Here is a 21,232-nt window from a genome sequence, read left to right as displayed (position 1 = left end):
GATAGACAGACAGACAGACAGACAGACAGACAGACAGATAGACAGAGATATGGATGGATGATAGACTGTCTGAAAGAGAGAAGGATGATAGATGATAGATGGGTGGATGGAGGGATGGAGGGATATACATATGGATGACAGACAGATAGACAGAGAGAAATAATAGACAGATGATAGATGGATAGATGGATGGATAGAGGTAGAAAGAGAGAGAGAGAGAGATGGATGGATGGATGACAGACTGACAGTCAGAAAGAGAGAAAGATGATAGACAGATTATATAGATGGATAGTGATAGATAGATAGATAGATAGATAGATAGATAGATAGATAGATAGATAGATAGATAGATAGATAGATAGATAGGAAGGAAGGATGATAGACTGACAGAGAGATAGGCAGAAAGAGAGAAAGATGAGAGAGAGAGAGATGATGATAGAACCCCACCCAGAATCTTGGTTCTGCACTCAGGGGCTGCTCACGTTGGTCTTTCGGATATCATCAGGGGTTGACCTGGTGTGTGCAAAGGCCACATCTCCATGGTCATCTACCGTGCCCCGATGCTACATGGCCGTCCTTCTCCCAACCTTGAACCCAACCGCCCTACCTGATCCGGTGGTGTCCTTTGTCTTTGTAAGGGACAATGTCCAACGCGGTGACGGCCCAGGTCTTCGCGATGTTCTCCAGAGCCTGGGAGGAGAAGGACAGGAGAAGGAGTCATCCCCTCGTTCTGAACGCTTGCAGGGGCTTCTCATGGAAGTCAAGAGCCACTCTGGGCTTCTGAAAACCAACTCCTCAGGCTCTCCTCTGAAGAGGGAGGGAGAGTTCGGTTGAGTTGACCGCCGGTCAGTCAAGCAGAAGACGACGCTTACCTGCTCGATGGCCAGTTCCTTGGTGGCTGAGGAAGAAATCTCAGCAATCTTCTCCACGTGTTTGTCCAAGCCCAACTCGATGATGTTTTCCAGTCTGAAGTCCTCAGCATCTTGATCGAATGTCCGAAGGACCAAGTCCTTCACCTGGTCCCAGTGTCTGCAGGTAACCAGGAATGAATAAGGGAAGGAATGAATGAATTAAAAGATTTTGTCTGTCTCTCATCTATCTATCTATCTATCCATCCATCCATCCATCCATCTATATCTATCTATCTATGTATCTATGTATCTATGTATCTATCTATCTATCTATCTATCTATCTATCTATCTATCTATCATATCTATCTTCTACATCCATCCATCCGTCCCTCCATCCATCCATCCATCCATCCATCCATCCATCCATCCATCCATATCTATCTATGTATCTATCTATCTATCTATCTATCTATCTATCTATCTATCTATCTATCTATCTATCTATCTATCTTCTCTATATCTATCTTCTATTATCTATCATCATCAACTATCATATCTATCCATCCATCCATCCATCCATCCATCCATCTATCCTGTGTCTGTCTGTCTGTCTGTCTGTCTATTATCTATGTATGTATGTATGTATGTATGTATGTATGTATCTATCTATCTATCTATCTATCTATTTATCTATCTATCTATCATCTATCTATCATCTATCTAACTATGCACCGACAAATTCCTTGTGTGTCCACTCACACTTGGCCACTAAAAATTCTCTTCTCTTCTCTTCTCTCCATCCATCCATCCATCCATCCATCCATCCATCCATCCATCCATCCATCCATCCATCATCTCTCTATATCTGTCTGTCTGTCTGTCTTGCTCTCTGTCTCTCTCTCCATCCATCCATCCATCCATCCATCCATCCATCCATCCATCCATCCATCCATCCATGATTGGTCAACGATCTCCTGGGCCCAAGGCCAGCCCAGTGTGTGCTTCAACTCGGCCAACCCCGGACTGTGATTCCTGGCCAACTGAAGCCACCTACCTCTCTCGCAAAGCTGGGTTCCTGAGGTCGGTGACCAAAGGCATGGTCCTCTTAAACTGCTCAATCTTGGCCTTGGAGGTCTCAATTATTTCCCAGTTCCGGTCCTTCGGTCACAAAAGAGGGAGGGCGAAAGCTCATTCAATGATGAAAAAAGCAGTTGATTTCTGGCTCAGAAATGTGGGATGCCTCAACTTCAATTCCTCGATGCTCTCTGAGATGGGTTATATTTTCTTGCAGACGTTTCATGACCCAACTAGGGAACATCTTCAGTGCTAGAAGGGAGTGGGATTTGTGGAAAGGAAGAGGGAGGAGGAGGACGACAACTGTGGGGTCTTGGGTGCTCTCTGAGCTTAGTGGGTTTCTTGCAGAGGTTTCATGACTCAACTAGGTAACATCATCAATACTAGAAGAGAATGGGCTTTGCAGAGTTGTGGGAGGAGGAGGAGGAAGAGGAGGAAGAGAACGACTGCGGGGTCCTTGGTGCTCTCTGAGCTTGGTTGTCTCCTTGCAGGCATTTCATGACCCAACTAGGTAACACCATCAGTGCTAGAAGGGAGTGGGGTTTGTGGAGAGGAGGGGGGAAGAGGAAGAGGAGGACTAGCGCTTTCTGAGGTTGGTGATTTTCCTGCTGACGTTCGTGACCCAACTAGGGAACAGTATCAGCGCTAGAAGGGAGTGCGGTTTGCTCTCATTTTATATACCAGGGCTCCTCAAACTTTTTAAACAGGGGGCCAATTCACGGTCCCTCAGACTGTTGTGGGGGGGCGGGTGGACCGGCTGGGCGGGTGTGGCTAGGTCATGTAACTAGTGGGTGTGGCCAATTTACCAGTCCATTAAACTTTCATTTCATTTTCTTTTTACTAGATCATTTTTTTCAGATGTTTACGAGTCTGGGAAACTCAGTTTTGCAGCAATTCTTCTCAGCCCCAAGGAGCTTGAGAAATCTCTCTCTCTCTCTCCTCTCTCTCTCTCTCTCTCTCTTTCTGTCTCTTCGTTTCCTTCTTTCTTTCTTTCTTTCTTTCTTTCTTTCTTTCTTTCTTTCTTTCTTTCTTTCTTTCTCTCTCTCTCTCTCTCTCCCTCTCCCTCTCTCTCTTTATCTATCTTCTGGAGGCAGGGGAGGTGAAACACTGTCCGTTTTCGACCGTTTTTGGGCCTCCTGGGGCATCTGTGTGTCCCATTTTTCACCTCCCCCGCCTCCAGAGCATCTCTGCAGGCCAAAATTGTTGGCGTCACCTTTCAGTTCCAACCCGCAGGGCTTGCTCGGCCGAAGGGTGGGCGGGGTGATGTGGGCGGGGGCAGCCTCGTGGTCCTGTGCAGGCCGGATTAATGGCTTCAGCGGGCCGCATGCAGGAGGAGCCTGTTCCTAGTGCACGCATGCGAAGAGCTGCCAAAAGGCAAGAGCAGCTAAAGCAAAAAGGACGACTCAGGAGTAAGGCCAGGAGATGATTGGCCCCTCCCATAAGGCTTAAAAGAGCAGCAATGGCTCTTGGGCTCTTTGTAGGAAAGCAACAGTTGCTCCAATTGTTTTTAGTCGGCGTCTCTTGTTTCTGAACTTCATGGGGCTTTGCCAAGAAAAGCCTTTGGCATAGTGCCAAAGAAGACAAAGGTTTGTGATAAGGCCGAAGGACTTTTTCTGAAGGACTTTGTTTTGGACTTAATTTGGACTAAGCTGGGAATGAAGTAATTCTCAGCTGTTCTAATAAAATATGTTTGTTTAGGACTGTATTGTGTCTGGTAACAACTACTTGGGCCTAGGTCACAACAGTTCTTAGTGGTTCTTTGATTCAATCCAGTTGACCTAGTTGGGCTGTGGTTGACTGGGGAAGCCCTCCCTCCGTCCTCACATCCCCTCCTCCCATCAAACTTTTTGAACCCAAGTCCAACGGGGAAGCTGAAAAGACCCATCCTCCACAATCTCCTTCCCCACGGAGGAGCTCCTGAACCCTCCCTCTTTCCCCACCGCAAAGCCCTCCGGGGGTCACTTGCCTTAAGTTCCTTGCTCAGCTTGTTCAGTTTCCGGAAGAGAGCGAAGGCAGTGTTCTCCATCACCTCCGTCTTCAAGGTCTTGAAGCTCCCATTCTTCCACTCCTCCCAGTGGACCTCCCATTCCTTCGTGATCTCCCAGACTTGTTGGATGTAATCCAGTTCCTGCAGGACCCACACGACAAGCCAGAGGCGAGTTATGAAACCTGACTTTGGGATCTGAGATCTTCTCTTCGGAAGAAGGTCAACGGCCGGGGTGGGATTCAGCCGGTTCGGACCACGTTTGGGCGAACTGGATGCTAATTTTACATGCGGTTCGCCGAACAGGTAGTTGGAAGGACTGGCTGGCCAAGCCACACCACGCCCAACCAGCGCCACCCCTCCCAGGAGTCCCCACATGGTCCATTTTGGATGCCACGTAAGTGCAGGGCCTGCGCGGAGGCTCTGGGAGGGCAAAAAACGGGCCTCCCAGAAGTTCCAGAAGTCTGGAAACGGGCCCGTTTCCGGCCTCCGGAGGGCCTCCAGAGTCTGGGGGTGGCCGTTTTCACCTCCCAGAGGCTCCCAGAAAGCCTCCGGAGCCTGGGGAGGGTGAAAAGATTCCCCCATAGTGCAGGAGGCCGAGTAAGCCATGCCCACCATGGCCACGCCCACCCAGCAACTGGACAGAGAACTGGTCGCTAAAATTTTTGAATCCCATCCCCGGTCAACGGTAGAAGGTCCTCTCACCCTCTCCAGCTTCTGAAGGTCTTTGGAGGCAGGCTGGTCAATCTTGAAGATGCCCAGGTTGGAGCGCAGGGCATTCTCCTCCTCCTTCATGGTGGCCAGTAACTGCCTCATGGCCATGATCTGCTCCAGGGCAGCGTCAGCCGAGACGGCACTGGTGAAGGGACCTGCCAGTAGAGAAGGACAGAAGACTTGAATGACTTCTTCCGTCCTTTCACTGGGGATGGCCGGCATATTGGCTACGCTTACTTCCGATCCAACCACCTCATGCCTCTGCTCGTGAGAAGGCTGCTGTGGTTCAAACACAGGTGAAGCTGGGCCTGGGTGGGGTGTCGCCTTTTCCTTTAGGAAGGGGAGTGGCAGAAGCGGGGTGGGGGGGCGGAGTCAAAACAGGAATCAGCCTAGAATCCTATACGTAATCACAAGTGAATAAAGTTCAACTGCCCTTGAATCCGTAGACCTTAATCTAACTCATAGCATCTGCCAACCATTAGATGAGAAGATTCCCGCGCATGGGCTTTCAGCAATAAAGCAGTTTAGTTAGAAGATTCCTGTGCATGGGTTTTCAGCAATAAAGCAGTTTAGTTAGAAGATTCCTGTGCATGGGCTTTCAGCAATAAAGCAGTTTAGTTAGAAGATTCCTGTGCATGGGCTTTTAGCAATAAAGCAGTTTAGTTAGAAGACTCCTGTGCATGGGCTTTTAGCAATAAAGCAGTTTAGTTAGAAGACTCCTGTGTATGGGCTTTCAGCAATAAAGCAGTTTAGTTAGAAGATTCCTGTGCATGGGCTTTTAGCAATAAAGCAGTTTAGTTAGAAGATTCCTGTGCATGGGCTTTTAGCAATAAAGCAGTTTAGTTAGAAGACTCCTGTGCATGGGCTTTTAGCAATAAAGCAGTTTAGTTAGAAGACTCCTGTGCATGGGCTTTTAGCAATAAAGCAGTTTAGTTAGAAGATTCCTGTGTATGGGCTTTCAGCAATAAAGCAGTTTAGTTAGAAGATTCCTGTGCATGGGCTTTCAGCAATAAAGCAGAAGATTCCTGTGCATGGGCTTTTAGCAATAAAGCAGTTTAGATAGAAGATTCCTGCACATGGGCTTTCAGCAATAAAGCAGTTTAGTTAGAAGATTCCCGCGCAGACGCTTTCAGAAATAAAGCAGTTTAGTTAGAAGATTCCTGCACGTACATTTTCAACAATAAAGTAGTTTAGTTAGAAGATTCCTGTGTATGGGCTTTCAGTAATAAAGCAATTTAGTTAGAAGATTCCCGCGCAGAGGCTTTCAGCAATAAAGCAGTTTAACTGGACCTTCACAGGTGGACATGGTATTTCATGCCTGATGGGACCAGCCCTCTTCAGTTCCCCTAACCCGAATGGGGTTTCCTCTTGAGGTACAAGAGACACCAACCAGAAGTTCTCAAGCCTACCGTTTTCCTACAAAACCCGGAAGAAAACCAACCCAAGGCTCAAGCTCAATCCCTCCAAGACGGAGTGGCTGTGGATGCCGGCATCCCGGTACAGTCAGCTGCAGCCTCGGCTGACTGTTGGGGGCGAGTTATTGGCCCCAATGGAGAGGGTACGCAACTTGGGCGTTCTCCTGGATGGACGACTGTCTTTCGAAGATCATTTGACGGCCGTCTCCAGGAGACCTTTTCACCAGGTTCGCCTGGTTCGCCAGTTGCGCCCCTTTCTAGACCAGGATGCCTTATGCACGGTCACTCATGCTCTCGTGACATCTCGTCTGGACTACTGCAATGCTCTCTACATGGGGCTCCCCTTGAGGAGCACCCGGAGACTCCAGGTAGTACAGAATGCGGCTGCGCGGGTGATAGAGGGAGCCCCTCGTGGCTCCCATGTAACACCTCTCCTGCGCAGACTGCACTGGCTGCCTGTGGTTTTCCGGGTGCGCTTCAAGGTTTTGGTAATGATCTTTAAAGCACTCCATGGCATAGGGCCGGGTTACTTACGGGACCGTCTGCTGCCACCGAATGCCTCCCACCGGCCCGTGCGCTCTCACAGGGAGGGACTCCTCAGGGTGCCGTCAGCTAGGCAGTGCCGACTGGCGACACCCAGGGGAAGGGCCTTCTCTGTGGGGGCTCCCACCCTCTGGAACGAGCTTCCCCCAGGACTTCGTCAACTTCCTGACCTTCGGACCTTCCGCCGCGAGCTTAAGACACATCTATTTATCTGCGCAGGACTGGACTAGATTTTTAAATTTGAATTGTTTAAATTTTAAGATTTGGTTTTAAATTGGGTTTTATTATTTATATGTCTATTTTAAATATTTGGCCTATTTAATAAGTTTTTTAGATTAATGTTTTACTTTGTATATTTATGTTGTTTTTTATATGGCTGTACACCGCCCTGAGTCCCTAGGGAGATAGGGCGGTATAAAAGTATGAATAAATAAAATAAATAAATAAATAAAATAAATAAATAACCCAGCCCGCTCCCACCTAAGGAACCGAAGGGTAGTCGAAGAGAAGGGCCATCCTTTTTATCCTCAGGAAGGGATGATGGGCCGAGAGGGAGAGGTGGACCAAGCCCTGAGATACCCACCGTTCATATCGAAGTCCTGGAGGAGATTTTGGGCCTTCTTCTTGAAGTCATCCGCGCAGTGGATCAAGCCCGTCTTGAACTTCTCCTTGTGCTTTTTCAACATGGTCTCGCTGTCCAGGAGGCATTGCTGGAAAGCCAGCCATTCCGAATGCAGATCACCCAGCAGCTGCAGGACCTGACGGGATGGGAAACCGAGTGGCGTTGAGCACAAAAGAGGCGGAAAACCAGCAGAGAGGAGCACCACAAAGTTGCGGCGAGAGTTGTGGGGGGTGTGGACCGACAAAAGGAGGCAACGGCTAACCGAATACCGGGAGTCCTCGACCTTACGACCAAAATTGGGGCCAGAATTGCCATTGTTCAGCATTGGTAACTGAGTTGTTTCTGATTTATTTTTTTTTGCCAAGCTTGTTAACCCATGTGACCCCAGGATACTGCAACATGTCAGTGGCCGAGCACGCAAATTTTAATCACCTGCCCGCGGGGAATACTGTGACCGTCATAAGTGCGAGGACTGCTCGTAATTCACTTTTTCCCCCCCACTCCTGTTGCAACTTCGGTCGCTAAACAGACCGCTGTTAAGTTGAGGACTACCTGTACAGAGACTGTCAACCTCGGCAGGAGGAGGAAAGCTGTGTTTTGTGGCCACGTCAGCCACGAATCCTCAGCCGCCGACCTACCTCCTCGTCCACCACGACCTCGTACTTTTCCAGGATAGCAAACTGCTCGTGGATGGGGGGGATCTGCCCCTCGATCTTCGGCAGGTCGTTCTGCAGGGTCTCGTGCAGCTGGAGGCTTCGGCTCAGCTCCTCCAGGGTCTGCGGAGGACGGCTGATGCTGCGGGGGCCAAAAGGAGCGTTTTAGGCCAGATATGGGATTTTACTCCGCTAGTTTTTGCTGACTGCAGGGGGGGTGGCGCTCCCTCCGTTTCAAGGCCATTGAACCAGCGCTGTCCGAAGACGTTTCCGCGGTTGTGGTTCCGCCAGCATGACGTCATGCAGTGGCTGTTACCTTCCCACCGAAGTGGTACCTATTGATCTACTCACATTTGCATGCTTTCGAACTGCTAGGTTGGAGCAGCTGGAGCGAGGAATCCGGAGCTCACCCCATCGCATGGAGCTTGGGTCTCAAACATGAGCTGCTGACTTTCCAGCCGACAAGCCCAGCGTCTTAACCCCCTGAGCCACTGCACTGCTCTTTTATGGTGGGACACTCACTCGGCCACGTTGTCCTGCAGGTAGGCGGTCAGCTCCCGCAAGCGGCCGGTGGCCATCTCCTTCAGCAGGTTGGTCAGTTTGTTCTGCCACTCGTTGCAGTGCTGGACCACGGCGGCCTTGAGGTGGGAGCAATCCAGCAGCACAAATTGGATGCTCAGCACCGTCTCCTCCTTCTGGGCGTTGTTGGCCACCTCCATGTAGCTGGAAGGAGCAGAGACTCAGAGGGCTGGAAGGGGACCTCGGAGGTCTTCTAGTCCAACCCCTTTATTTATTTTATTTATTTATTTATTTATCGTATTTGTATACCGCCCTATCTCCCTAGGGACTCAAGGCGGTTCACAGGCAAATAAAAAGGTACATATAAATACAGAATAAAATATCAATTAAAAAACTTATTCTACACAGCCAAATAGTTAAAAAAGAACAATATAAATAATAAAACCCATTAAAACCCGTATAAATTTAAAATCTAATCCAGTCCTGCGCAGATGAATAGATATGTTTTGCACAAATATATTGAAACTTTATATTGAAAATGTAGATGGTAGATAGATGATAGATAGATAGATAGATAGATAGATAGATAGATAGATAGATAGACAGACAGACAGACAGACAGACAGACAGACAGACAGACAGATAGAAGGAATATAGGTAGGTAGGTAGATAGATAGATAGATAGATAGATAGATAGATAGATAGATAGATAGACAGACAGACAGATAGAAGGAATATAGATAGATAGATAGATAGATAGATAGATAGATAGATAGATAGATAGATAGATAGATAGAAGGAATATAGATAGATAGATAAGATAGATAGATAGATAGATAGATAGATAGATAGATAGATAGATAGATAGATAGATAGATAGAGATGGATGATTGACAAATAACGGATAGAGTGATAGATAGATAGATGGACAAACAGACAGATGATAGATAGGAAGGAAAGAGAAAGAAAAACGGGAGGGAGGGAGGGAAGGAAGAAGAGTGGATGGGTGGAAGGGAGGAGAGGAAGGAGAGGGAAGGGAGAGGAAGGAAGAGGAGGGGAGGGGAGGAAGGAAGAAGGAAGGAAGGAAAGAATGAAAGATGGGAGGGAGGGAGGAAAGAAGGTAGGAAGAAAGGAAAAAGAAAGAGAAGAAAGGAGGAAGGAAAACGAGAAGGAAGGAAGGAACGGGGAGAAAGAAAGAAAGAAAGAAAGAAAGAAAGAAAGAAAGAAAGAAAGAAAGAAAGCATAAACTGCCCTCCATTGTGCAGAGACCACCCCCCCACACACTGCCCAAAGGACCCCCTCCGCGCCCCCCTTCCTCCCCCAAGGACCAGGGCTTCGGAGGAAGGGGGAGAACTTCCTGCAGAAACCTTTTGTTAATTGAAATGTAGCCTTTTGGATGAGTTCCCTCTCGGGGAGCCATCCAAGCAAAAGAGGCCAGCAGGTGGAGAATGGTTCCAGCCCCCAAGGGGACTTATTAAAATCTTCCCCTTTCATTAATTAATTCCCCGTTAATGGGTCACTGCCGAGCACGAAGCCAAACTTTTTATTAACTTTTTAAAAAGCAACAGCAGCAGGGGCCATAGAGGCACCGAACGGGGTTCCTGGCAGAGACAGATTACTGAGGGGGGGGGGCGGGGGGAGGAGAACTGGGGTGGGTGGGGTGTCTTATGGGTCCAAATCCAGACCGGGCTTCTTAATCAGTTGCGTCAGAAGTACTGAGAGTTGCAAGCTGGCGGAGAAGATGCCGCTTCGGGGTGCCAAAGAGATTGATGCCAAGGCGAGATGCCCGCCTCCCCTTTGCCCATCGCTTCTCCCCATCTGCATGGGGGGGGGCGGGAGGGGCGGTGGGGGGAGAGAGGCAACCAACATGGAGGAGGAGCATCTCGAGATGCCCGCTTTGGGGGGGGGGTTTATTTATTTATTTTTGGGGGGGTTGTGTGTTTGCGTGTGATTGCCCGTGAAAATCTGACTTTTATTCTGAATTCGGAGCTGGTTTCATTCCCGAATCGCAGGATAACGGGTTGAAACGAAACCCCTGGCAAGACCGAGTTTGGGCTCCGGGTTTGGGGGGGTTCGTTGGCTCAGGGGGAATTGCCGCCTTTGGTCTTGGATGGGATGGCACTACCTGTTGTGGTCCGCCAGCAACCTGCGGAGCTGGCCACAGAGTAGGGCAGCCATGAGGCGGTGAAAGAACATGGGCCAGTCCTGGAGGCTGGGGAAGGCCCGGATGAGGGCTCTGCGTCGGACGCAGAGGTGGGGCCAGGGCTATCGGGGAGTGAGGTGCAGACTTCAGAGCCTCCAGAGACTGACAGTAGAGAGGCAGAGGAACAGGAGGAGCCTCTTCCTAATGCAGGCATGAGAAGAGCTGCCAGAAGGCAAGAGCAGCTCAAGCAAAGAGGACAACTTGTGAGTAAGGCCAGGAGATGACTGGCCCCTCCCACAAGGCTTAAAAGACCAGCAACTGCGTTTGGGCTCTTTGCTGGAAAACAATGTTGATAGCTTCGTTTATTTATTTTGTATCGGTGTCTTCTGAACTTTTGCCAAGAAAGGCCTTTGGCAGTTTGCCTAATTGGACCAGGGTCGGTGATAGGACTGAGGAATTTGTGTTGGGAGGAATTTGCTTTAATTTAGTTGAACTAGGCTGAGAACGAAGTAATTCTCAGCTGTTCGAATCAAGTTTGTTTGTTTTTACACTGACTGAGTTTCCTACAACCTACTTGGGCCTGGGTCACAATAGGACCCCATACAGACCCTGTGTGTAATCTGGGGGTGTTCTCCTGGACTCCTGCTCAAAAAGCAGGTGGCGGCCGTGGCCAGGAGGCAGTGGTGGGATCCTGCTGGTTTAACAACCAGTTCGGTGAGGGCGTGTTTACCGAAACTAACCTTCCACGTTACTTCTTGGGAGTAACACAGCTGAGGCGTGAATCAGCTGAGAGGATAAAGGTAAGTAAAGTGCAGGTAGCGGGGCAGGCGGGCCTACCAGATCATTGGAGCTACCGGTTCACCTGAACCCATCCGTACCGGCTGAATCCCATCCCTGCCAAGAGAGCCTTTGAGCAACTGCGGGTTGTGTGCCCGTTACGCCCCTTTCCTGGATCGACAATCCCTACTCACGGTCACTCACGTTAACCTTTTTGCTGGCACGTGCCAAAAGTGGAGGGAGAACAAGGGGGTGTCGTGCGCGCACATGCCCACACCCATAATTCTTGTTGTGTCTCGTCCGATCTCACCGCAGCCGGGGCCTTCTTATCTGCTTCCGAACACGGAGGAATGTCCTAGTATGCCTCCCGGCCCCAGCCCTGGCTCCATGCCCAGACAGTTATGCCAGTTCAACAGTTTAAGGACTGTTGAAAGTTAAAACAGCACTGAAGCAGCGACTTGTGACTTAGTTCTCACACTTACAACAGGTCCTCGCACTCATGACCAGTCCTCAGACTTACGGCTGGTCCTCGAACTTACGGCCATCACAGCATTCCCACATTAATGTGATCAAAATTCGTGTGCCTGGGAAACAGCCTGGATTTACCATGAGTCCCGTGTGTGTGTATGTCACGTGAGACCTTCCCAGCTGACTTCCGACAAGCAAAGTCAATGGGGGAAGCCGGATTCACTTAAGGACCATGACGATTCACTTAACAACCGGAGCAAAAAAAAAATGGTTATAAACTGGGGTGCGATTCTTTTAACAACAGCCTTGCTTTTCTACATATTTTCACATTTGGTGGACTTGTAAGGACATAAAGGCCTTTTGGATAAAAATTTGGTGGATTTTGCAAAACGTTTTGAAAAAGAAGATAAAAGTTCCTGCCGCAATTTTTTCTGTTGGGAATTATTACAGTAATTGAGACTAAATTGATTTTAAATCTAATAACAGCAGCAAGATTACTAATAGGACAATACTGGAAGGAAAAAGAAGTACCTACAATAGAAGAATGGATATTGAAGGTTGCCAATTTGGCTGAGATGGCGAAGATCTCAGCCTTTTTGAAAGACAATACGCAAGAAAGACACTTAAAGGAATGGAAAAAATGGATTGACTATATTCAAAGTAGATACCAGACTAAGAGTTATCAGACTGTTTTTGAATGATTAGGATGTATTATTTTTGATTGTTTTCGGGGGAAGTTAGGAATTGATGATTGTAGGGGTATAATTAAGTTGGGACGAAAATTTTTTAGCATATGTTTGTTTTTTTTTGTTTTTTTTTTGTTTTTGTTTTTATTGAAAGAGTTTTAAAAAACAAAAACATTTTTCCCCCCTTTTTCCCCCTCCTCCCAAAACCCCTTCCCTCCTCCCCGGCTTCCCGGGTCAGTCACAAGGTATTGTTATACATAAACCAAACATAGAATAAAATTTTCCCTTCCAATCCAAATAACCACATCCAAAGCTTTTCATCTCCCAACCCCCTCCCCATTACATAAAATAACTTCCTAATTATTCAAAGGCAATCTGATATTTCTTAATCTGATATCTGTTTTGTAGATAATCAATCCATTTTTTCCATTCAATTAAATATCTTTCCTGCGTATTGTCTTTTAAAAAAGCTGAGATTTGTTTGTTTTATTTTTAATTATACCTTGTGCTCGTTCCGGGAAGTCGGGGGGGAGGGAGGGGGGTTGTGAAGGGGGAAAAAAATTTCTGTAAAACTTTTTGAATAAAAAAAACCAACAAAACAGCCTTGCTTAGCAATGGATTTTCTATGGTCCCCGTTGGCGTCCTAAATCGAGGACCCCCCTGTAATCCCAAGGGAGATCTATCAAAACTTTGGTCGCTAAGAGACCGGTCGTAAGTCCGTAAGTCCCATCACTTAGTGATACAGGCACTGAAAAAGGTGTCCTAGGGCCGTTTTTCTCCCTTACGACCGTTGCAGCCACCTGAGTATCCCGTGATCAAAATTCGGACGCTTAAGCCACTGACTTGTATTTATGACGGTTGCAGTGTTTTGGGGTCACCTGATCCTCTTTTTGCGACCGTCTGAGAAGCAAAGTCCGTGGGGAAGCCAGGTTCACTGAACAAAGGTATCGCTAACTTAACAGCTGCCATTACTCGCTTAAAAATTGTGGCAAGAAAATGAGGCAAAATGAGGCATAAAATGAGACAACATTCCACTGGATCTTGGCCTCAATTAGAGAGCCACTTATCTGAAATAGCATAGGTTCTCCTGCTTGAGCAGGGGGCTGGACTAGAAGACCTCCAAGGTCCCTTCCATCTTCTCTTCTCTTCTCTATTCTATTCTTAGGGTCAAAAGTGGAGGACTACTATTTATTTATTTATTTATTTATTTATTTATTTATTATTTATCTATCTATCTATCTATCTATCTATCTATCTATCTATCTATCTATCTATCTATCTATCTATCTATCTATCAATCTATCATTTAGATTTTTATACCGCCCTTCTCCCGAAGGACTCAGGGCGGTGTACAGCCAGATTTAAAACGATACAATATACAGATTAAAACAACAATTAAAATAACATATTCTCTTCGTGGCCGAAAAATTAAAACCGTCAAATGTGACCCATAAATAAAATACCCCAATTAAAATGATTAAAATTCAAAAAATTTAAAAAATCAAGCCAGTCCCGCTTGGATAAACAGATATGTTTTCAATTCACGGCGAAAGGTCCGAAGGTCAGGTAATTGGCGCAAACCGGGGGGGGAAGTTCGTTCCAGAGGGTAGGTGCTCCAACAGAGAAGGACCTTCCCCTGGGGGCCGCCAGCCGACATTGTTTGGTGGACGGCACCCTGAGAAGACCCTCTCTGTGTGAGCGTACGGGTCGGTGGGAGGCATAAGGTAACAGCAGGCGGTCCCGTAAGTACCCGGGCCCTAAGCCATGGAGCGCTTTAAAGGTGGTAACCAACACCTTGAAGCGCACCCGAAAGACCACAGGTAGCCAGTGCAGACTGCGCAGGAGCGGTGTTACCCGGGAGCAACGTGTGGCTCCCTCAATCACCCGCGCAGCTGCATTCTGGACTAAGTGAAGCCTCCGAGTGCACTTCAGGGGTAGCCCCATGTAGAGAGCATTGCAATAATCCAGACGGGAAGTGACAAGAGCGTGAGTGACCGTGCATAAGGCATCCCGGTCAAGAAAGGGGCGCAACTGGCGAACCAGGTGAACCTGGTAAAAGGCTCTCCTGGAGACGGCCGCCAAATGGTCTTCAAACGACAGCCGTCCATCCAGGAGAACGCCCAAGTTGCGCACCCTTTCTGTTGGGGCCAATGACTCGCCCCCAACAGTCAGCTGCGGTTGCAGCTGACTGTATCGGGGTGCCGGCATCCACAGCCACTCCGTCTTGGATGGATTGAGCCTGAGTCTGTTTCTCCCCATCCAGACCCGTACGGCTTCCAGACACCGGGACAGCACTTCGACAGCACTTGAATTAAATGAGACTGATCAAAGCCAAGGGGGAATGTAATCCCCTCCCCAAAATAAAACCACTGCATCCCCAACACAGGGTCTCTCCACCCACCAGCCCCACCGCCATCCCTGGGCCAGGCTAAGGGTGGGGAGGGGCTTCTGAGGGCTTCCCCCCACCGCCCGGCCTGCGGCAGCAGCTGGATCTCATTGATGCAGCCCTTAATGGGAGGTCTCCAGAGGCAGAGCTGTACAAACATCCGACTTGCACAAAAGACACTCTGCATTTCAGCCCCCGGCTTTAACGCCTCCCCACAATCGCTTTTGACATTTTGCATGGAAACAGGTTTTTCCATCTCCCGGCTGCTGCTCGTTTGCCGTGGCTCGCGCGCGAGACGCTCAATTCCAGGGGGAGTGGGCAGGGCGGCAGCAGCAGCAGTGCACAGCGGTCCTGCCGCCCCACAGCGGAGGGCGGACATGGGAAGCCTGCCCAAGGCTCAGTGAGGAAAGATGGATTGGGGGGGAAGAGAGATGGTGGGGAGACTTTGGCCCCGTGGGTCTCACTTGTTCTGCTCCTCGTAGGGATGCCGTTCACTGGCAACCACCGAGGCGCCCCGGGAGTCATCCGCCCAGCGTCAGCCTCTTAATTACAATTACAGTTACCCTTAATGATTAATACACTTACTACACTTACACACGTAATTATAGATAGTCCTCGACTTCCGACCCCCAATTGAGACCAACATTTCCACTGCTATGCGAGAGAGTCGTTAAGTGAATTTGGCCCCATTTTACAACAGCTGTTAAATGAATCAGTTGTAGTGGTAAGTTAGGAACACGGAGGTTAATGGCTTCCCCATTGACTTTGCTCGTCAGAAGGCCCGGGATGTTGCAGCCGTCATAAACAGGAGCCAGTTGCCAAGTGTCTGAATTATGGTCCAGTGACGGCAGGGATGGTCCGATGGTCGTTAAGTGTGAGAGCCGGTCATAAGTCCCTTTTAACACTGACGTTGTAACTTCGATTGGTCACCAAATGAATGGTTGTAACAGAATCACAGAGCTGGAAGGGATCCTGGAGGTCTTCTAGTCCAACCCCCTGCTCAAGCAGGAAACGTTCTTGTTATGTCCTCCTCGCCTCCGTCCGAACGATGGCTTCATTAGCCGGCTCTTATCAGCTCTGGCAGCAAAAGAGCCAGCGTCTGCCAGGAGCCCTCGTTAGCTGCCAAGACGCTGGTGAGTCACAACCTTCAGCTCTAGTCAATCCGTGGATTTGCCTGATACGAAGAGACACACCAGCTCTTGCTGCCTTTTATATCCCGTGGGGTGTGGCTCCATGACTCAGCACTTCCTAGGCCTGCCCCTCCCCTGCTTCTGTTGTTCCCTTCTCTCCTGCCTACGAAACCTAGGGTCCAGCCAGGCCTGATTGCCGTCAGCTGGGTCTGCAGGCGTGGCCTGGGGGGGGGAAGAGTCAGGGGATGGAGGCCTCGTTATCTCCTCCACCTGGCCTGTTTCTGGCTCCTGGAGCTGAGCCAGGGAGGCCGGTGCTTCCGAGGTAAGTCCTGACGGCCCTTCCCCCTCACTTTCCAAGTCACTTTCTGGCAGCAGGCCCGGCTCCGAGTCACTTTCGGGCAGCAGGCCCGGCTCCAAGGCACTTTTGGGCATGGGGCCAGATTTGGGGGAGGGAGCCACAAAAGTTTTATCTTTCCTGGCCTTTCCTGCCCACTTGAGGTGGACATCTGCTCGGAGGTGGGTTTCCATGCTCAGCTTCACTTATCCTCTCCTGGAACTATTCCGGACAGCGGATTCATCATCTTTTAACGACCCCATCATCCCTTGATGGGTGGAGTCTGGGCAAATGAATGGAGCTGAGTGTTTACTGGCCGGATGCCTTTCGTGTCGCCAATGCGGAGTTTTGTTCAGCGGATACATTCTCATTGTACAAGAGAGAGAGAGAAATATCTATCTAGGATCGAACTCACAGCCTCCTGATTGTGAGGTGAGAGCTCCACCTCTAGGCCACCGCACCACTCTCCGGACCAACGGATTCTTCTGCAAAAATTGACCTCCTTGGAGAACCTGACTTGTCTTCTTGGGCCGTTGGGCCATTGAGAAGATCGGAAATGGTCCTACATAGGCCTGTGAAAATAATTTAACAACCCAGTTCTCTGCCCTAATGGCTGATTGGGTGGGCGTGGTCACAGTTGGCGTGGCCAAGGGGTGTGACAGTCAGCACTCAGCCTCCTGCACGCCCCTGGGAGCAAAAACAGGCCGAGGGAGGGGACGCACTGCCCCCTTGTGTGCCGTTTTGGGCCTAGTAGGCCTCCCTGCAGCCTGCTGGGAGCAAAAACAGACCACGGGGGAGCGTGCTGCACCTCCCCGCGCCCGGTTTTGGGCGTAGGAGGCCTCCCTGCACTTACCTAGGAGCCAAAATGGGGTGCGTGGGGACTCCTGGAATGGGCGGGGCAGGGTCAGTCAGCAATTTAACTACCGGTTCGCGTGAACCGGGCCGAACCGGCTGAATCCCACCACTGAACCAGACCCAGCCAGCTGGTCTGACTCCTGGTCTGAAGAACTTTTCCTGGGACCTGCAGCCTTTCAATTTCCCACTGGGTTGGTTCTTCATGGACACCATCCGGTGGCGCACCTGTTCCAGCAGCAACATCCCGTGACTCATGGATCGGAACGGTCTCCCCACCACCCACCCCTTAGGTGTGCGAGCGTGCACACAGAAACACATTATTAGTGTCCTGCCTACGAGGTTTTAAGCATCTAATTGCTCAACGGAGCTGACTTAAAGGAGATTTACAAGAGATAAAGTAACCACTTCACAGAAGCGCATAATTAACTCAGTGAAAATTCATTTACTCAACGGTGTGGATGGCCACCAACCTGGAGGGGGGAAACGGAACCATTCCCGGGGGGACAGATCTAGTAGGGCTCAAGGAGACTCCATGCTATCTCTAAGGTTGGGGGGAAAGGCCTCCACTGACCATTTGGTGGGAGGGGGGAATGCCTTCTCCTGCTGGGAGGTCCTCAGAGCCATCTGTTAAGTTGCCACAAAGGCTTCATGGGGTTCGTATAAAGAACGGTTGCTAGAATTGGGGATGTCTAGTTTGCTGAAAAGAAGGACTAGGGGAGACATGATAGGAGTCTTCCAGTATTTGAGGGGCTGCCCCAAAGAAGATTTGGGGGTCAAGCTATTCTTCAAAATAGGACGAGAAGCAACGGATGGGAACTCGTCAAGGAGAGAAGCAACTTCGAACCGAGGAGAAATTTCTCAGTTCCTCTCCCATCTTTCTGGCACACATGCACACGCGACGATCAGCTGGCCTTTCTTGCGTGCGGCAGTGCTGGAAACTGGAAGAACTGGCCTTTCCCTTTTCCGGCGTGAGCAGGCGCGCCAGCCAGCTGATCATCGCGGCAGTAACCGGAAGACTTGTTGGCTGACGCACACGTGCGGGCCGGAAACCGGAAGTACCTTATCCGGCGCGCACGTGCCCCCTGGGCAGCTCCTCTTCCTGGTTGTGGCCCTGACGAACGCGTGCGCAGAGTGCTCCCATTTCGGCACCTGGTGTGCCTCACGCGCGCGCATTCACCATCACCGCTAGAGGGTTTCCTGCCTGAGCAGAGGGTTGGACTAGAAGACCTCAAGCTCTCTTCCAAGTGCCTTTCGTTTCGTTTCGAACTTCTAGGTTCGGTGTCGGCAGGAGAGGGGTCGATTTCCTCCACCACCACCACCCCCGTAGACTTACCGAGCAGTATCGGCGTCGAAGGACGAGACCAGTGGGTTGAGGTGGCGGTATCGGTTGATAAAGGCGTCTTTGTTGACCTCCCAAATCTCTCGGTAGACATCCCAGGTCTTCAGGTAGGCCTGGAGGAGAGCGGCATTGTTCTGCATGCCGTTGCTGATCTGAGTCTGGATTTTCTTGATGTCTTCATCCCGTTCTGAAGGAAGACGGAACACCTAAGTTACTCAGGACTTCCCGAGACTCCTCACCAATTACCCCGCACAGTCAAAGCAGGACTCGGGGAGGAAGAACCAAGCAGAAGCTGTTCCTCTTCCAACACAGGGGTCTACCAACCTTGTCAACTTTGAGACTTGTGGACTTCAACTCCCAGTCAGCTTTGCTGGCTGAAGAATTCTGGGAGTTGAAGTCCACAAGTCTCAAAGTTGACAAGGTTGGAGACCCCCGTTCTAACAAACTCAACTCCACTTGTGGTGCGCGGAGAAGCGTCTGCAGGAAGTTCACCCACCCGATGAGCCGTGGTGGCGCAGTGGTTGGAGTGCCGTCCTGCAGGCTACATCTGCTGACTGCCGGCTGCCTGTAATTTGGCAGATCGAATCTCACCAGGCTCCAGGTTTTTGATTCAGCCTTTCGTCCTTCCGAGATGGGTAAAATGAGGACCCAGATGGTTGGGGGAGGGGGCAAGAGGCTGACTCTGTAAACTGCTTAGAGAGGGCTATGAAGCACTGTAAAGCGGTATATGAGTAAGTGCTATTGCTTGGGAAGGAAAGAAGGAAGGAAGGTAGGAAGGAAGGAAGGAAGGAAGGAAGGAAGGAAGGAAGGAAGGAAGGAAGGAAAAGAGAGGGAGGGAGGGAGGGAAGGTAGAGAAAAAGGCAAGAATAAAGGAAGGCAGGCAGGCAGGCAGGCAGGCAGGCAGGCAGGCAGGCAGGCAGGAAGGAAGGAAGGAAGGAAGGAAGGAAGGAAGGAAAAGAGAGGGAGGGCGGAAGGGAAGGTAGAGAAAAAGGCAAGAATAAAGGAAGGAAGGAAAAGAGAGGGAGGGAGGAAGGGAAGGTAGAGAAAAAGGCAAGAATAAAGGAAGGAAGGCAGGCAGGCAGGCAGGAAGGAAGGAAGGAAGGAAGGAAGGAAAAGAGAGGGAGGGAGGAAGGGAAGGTAGAGAAAAAGGCAAGAATAAAGGAAGGAAGGAAGGAAGGAAGGAAGGAAGGAAGGAAGGAAGGAAGGAAGGAAGGAAGGAAAAGAGAGGGAGGGAGGAAGGGAAGGTAGAGAAAAAGGCAAGAATAAAGGAAGGAAGGAAGGAAGGAAGGAAGGAAGGAAGGAAGGAAGGAAAATGAGAAGGAAGGAAGTCAGAGTGACACACTGGTTAGAATGCAGGATTGCAGGCTAATTCTGCCCACTGCCAGCAGTTCGATCCTGACCAGCACAAGCTTAACTCAGCCTTCTGTCCTTCCGAGGTGGGTAAAATGAGGACCCAGATGGTTGGGGGAGGGGGCAACAGGCTGACCCTGTAAACCACTTAGAGAGGGCTATGAAACACTGTAAAGCGGTCTATAAGTCTAAATGCTATTGCTTGGGAAGGAAGGAAGGAAGTCATAGTGACACAAAGGGTTAGAATGCAGGATTGCAGGCTAATTCTGCCCGCTGCCAGCATTTTGATCCTGACCGACACAAGGTTAACTCAGCCTTCCATCTGTCTGAAGTTGGTAAAATGAGGACCCAGATGGTTGGGGGGCAAGAGGCTGACCCTGTAAACCGCTTAGAGAGGGCCATAAAAGCACTGTGAAGCAGGATATAAGTCTTAAGTGCTATTGCTTGGGAAGGAGGGAGGGAAGGAAGGAAGGAAGGAAGGAAGGAAGGAAGGGAGCGATGGAAGGAAGGAAGGGGAAGGAAGGAAGGAAGGAAGATCTCAACTCTGATGTTGTGGAATGAGAGGTACCCCAAGAGAGAAGAAGTGAGACTGGTCTACCAGGGAAACCTGGTCTACCCAATTATGGGATGGAGCATACTGCTTCCACTTATGTCTTTCAGCCCCAATCCAGGAGCCTCCGCAAGACAGTTGCTTTCGCAACAAACTCTTTTTGTGTGTTGAATTTAGATTTTACCAACCAAGAATTAAAGGCAGCCTAAGTATAGATCTATTTCTGATTAGGGGACTGGAGGCTAAAACGGTTGCAGGAACTGGATATGTCTAGTTTAATGAAAAGAAGGACTAGGGGAGACATGATAGCAGTCTTCTGATATCTCAGGGGCTGCCACAAAGAAGAGGGAGTCAAGCTATTCTCCAAAGCACTTGAGGGTAGAACAAGAAGCAATGAGTGGAAACTAATCAAGGAGAGAAGCAACCTAGAACTAAGGAGAAATTCCCTGACAGTGACGGACAATTAACCAGTGGAACAACTTGCCTCCAGAAGGACTGGGGACAAGTGACCCACTTAAGGAGGCTACCTTACCCACAAGGACAGAAATGGGGTCGCGGGCAAACTTGCGCCGGACGAGGATCTCCGGAAGATGTCGGAAGACCGTGATGCTGGAGATCAGGTGGCTGCTGATGTCATTGACCATGCTCGCCAGCTGGAGAAGCGAAGGGGAGAACGCCACCTAGGAGAGCAGAAACCAGCCAGGGAGTCAACAACAGTCAACCAGGAGGACCTCAAGGTCTACCAAGATGCAAGGCTAGGCCAGGAGGAAGGGAAAAAAAATCGATTAAATTTGGGGTCTCCAGACCCATAACTCTGCTAGAGATGAAAGGGCGGCTG

At 49.6% G+C, this 21,232-nt stretch overlaps 1 protein-coding gene across 1 annotated transcript in view; it reads right to left on the bottom strand.

Annotated features, from left to right (window-relative positions):
* DNAH2 (dynein axonemal heavy chain 2) overlaps positions 1-21,232 on the bottom strand; it is a 187,912-nt gene that overhangs the window by 91,169 nt on the left and 75,511 nt on the right. The window contains exons 18-27 of the mRNA XM_058183311.1: positions 20,927-21,074; positions 18,489-18,681; positions 8,380-8,580; positions 7,843-7,999; positions 7,166-7,340; positions 4,616-4,779; positions 3,893-4,054; positions 1,907-2,010; positions 873-1,029; positions 608-690 (exon numbers count right to left, since the gene is read on the bottom strand). Coding sequence (XP_058039294.1) covers positions 608-690; positions 873-1,029; positions 1,907-2,010; positions 3,893-4,054; positions 4,616-4,779; positions 7,166-7,340; positions 7,843-7,999; positions 8,380-8,580; positions 18,489-18,681; positions 20,927-21,074 — 1,544 coding nt within the window. The remainder of the gene's footprint in view (positions 1-607; positions 691-872; positions 1,030-1,906; positions 2,011-3,892; positions 4,055-4,615; positions 4,780-7,165; positions 7,341-7,842; positions 8,000-8,379; positions 8,581-18,488; positions 18,682-20,926; positions 21,075-21,232) is intronic.

Source organism: Ahaetulla prasina, chromosome 4 (assembly GCF_028640845.1).
Source record: "Ahaetulla prasina isolate Xishuangbanna chromosome 4, ASM2864084v1, whole genome shotgun sequence".
NCBI classification, from domain to species: Eukaryota; Metazoa; Chordata; class Lepidosauria; order Squamata; family Colubridae; genus Ahaetulla; species Ahaetulla prasina.
The sequence above is the reverse complement of the archived record's forward strand: the minus strand, read 5'-3'. Positions and strand labels throughout refer to the sequence as shown.